This window comes from Coregonus lavaretus (assembly GCF_964263955.1).
Source record: "Coregonus lavaretus genome assembly, chromosome: 38".
Lineage (NCBI taxonomy): Eukaryota > Metazoa > Chordata > Actinopteri > Salmoniformes > Salmonidae > Coregonus > Coregonus lavaretus.
This window is the reverse complement of record NC_140025.1, coordinates 26,090,029-26,091,768: the sequence shown is the minus strand read 5'-3', so window position 1 is coordinate 26,091,768 and position 1,740 is coordinate 26,090,029. Positions and strand designations below refer to the sequence as shown.

The window sequence follows — 1,740 nt, the reverse complement described above, 5'->3', positions numbered from 1 at the left end:
TTAACCTTGCTTGAATAAAACAATGCATTTTTAATAGTGAGAAAGAGTTGCGCTTTTCCTTTTAGATTATGATTAAGGTTTTTGGTTGCACCTCGACTCAACGTTGGTTGAGCGCCCTCCACTTTTTCGTCAAATAATACATCTAAAAAAAATGTCATAGGTAAATTATTAAAAGCATTAAAATTGGGATTGGGATGTTTCCCACTTATTTATACAACCTACTCCACAAAGTTTAGAGAAATGTTCTGAAATTAATTAAGAATTAAACAGAAGAAAATCAGAATTGAAGGCAACTATAATGCAAAGAATTTAATGGTCTATGGTTCAATCCTGTTTCTGGTCTAATGAATAGTTAATATTGTTCCTCCTCTTCCTTGTGGCAAGCGCAGCAGCACACTGCCCTCCAAAGCCTGCAAAAAAAACGCCGGACTGCCCCTTTCCTCGCCCTGCATGGAACATCCAGGGTCACGTCCTTGGTGTCGTGTGGGGTGACGTCCGGGGTGACCACAGCAACATCCTCTGGAAAAGGACAAAAGCGGGACAGAACGTAAATAAATGCAAACCGTAGGTTCTAAACACTGGCCAGTTGAATGGGATCTTTTATTTCAGCTCATGAAACATGGGACCAACACTTTACATGTTATCATGACAAATGGCACCTGTCAGAGTGCTTTCTATAAGTCTTACTCACCTGCTTGGATGGCAGATGGCAGAGTGGCGGAGACGGCCACCATGAGAGGCTTTTCTTCAAGTGTGACGTCCACAACCTCCAAGAGTGAAGAAGCCGGGTATGCATTTGTGTTAGGGGAGAGGTCCAAAACCTCCAGCTGAGAACAAGCCGGGTCTGCCTCTGTGTTAGGGGTGATGTCCACAACCTTCAGGTGGGTAGAAGCCGGGTCTGCCTCTGTGTAAGGTGTGATGTCCACAACTTCCAAGTGGGAAGAGACAGGTTCTACCTCTATATTAGGGGTGACTTCCACAACCTCCAGCTGGGAATAAGCCGGGTCTGCCTCTGTGTCAAAAGTGATGTCCACAACAACTAGGTGGCAAGAAGCCAGGTCTGCCTCTGTGTTAGGAGTGATGTCCTCAACCTCCAGGTGGTAAGATACCGGGTCTGCCTCTGTGCTACGGGTTTTGTAAACAACCTCCAGGTGGGAAGAAGCCAGGTATGCCTCTGTGTTAGGGGTGATATCCGCAACCTCCAGGTGGAAAGAAGCCAGGTCTGCCTCTGTGTTAGGAGTGATGTCCTCAACCTCCAGGTGGTAAGATACCGGGTCTGCCTCTGTGCTACGGGTTTTGTAAACAACCTCCAGGTGGGAAGAAGCCAGGTCTGCCTCTGTGTTAGGGGTGATGTCCGCAACCTCTAGGTGGATAGAAGCCGGGTCTGCCTCTGTGTAAAGGGTGATGTCCACAACCTCCAGGTGAGAAGAAGCCCGGTCTGCCTCTGTGTTAGGGGGGATGTCCATAAGCTCCAGGTGGGAAGAATCCGGGTCTGCCTCTGTGTTAGGGGGGATGTCCACAACCTCCAGGTGGGAAGAAGCCCGGTCTGCCTCTGTGTTAGGGGTGGTTTCCACAACCTTCTGATAGGAAGAAGCCGGGTCTAACTCTGTGTTAGGGGTGATGTCCACAAGCTCCAGGTGGGAAGAAGCCAGGTGAGCCTCTTTGTTAGGGGTGATGTCCACAACCTCCAGGTGCGAAGAAGCCAGGTCTGCATCTGTGTTTGGGGTGACAATTAAAATC

The 1,740-nt window shown here is 48.5% G+C and overlaps 1 protein-coding gene across 1 annotated transcript; it reads right to left on the bottom strand.

Annotated features, from left to right (window-relative positions):
- Positions 1-1,466, bottom strand: LOC311112100 (uncharacterized protein; the record flags this gene model as incomplete). The annotated part of the gene is made up of 4 exons (XM_084155076.1): positions 1-9; positions 446-519; positions 692-1,085; positions 1,443-1,466. 4 exons carry the CDS (start codon positions 1,464-1,466, stop codon positions 1-3), a joined length of 501 nt encoding a protein of 166 aa, XP_084011202.1.
- Between the last annotated feature and the right edge of the window lie 274 nt (positions 1,467-1,740).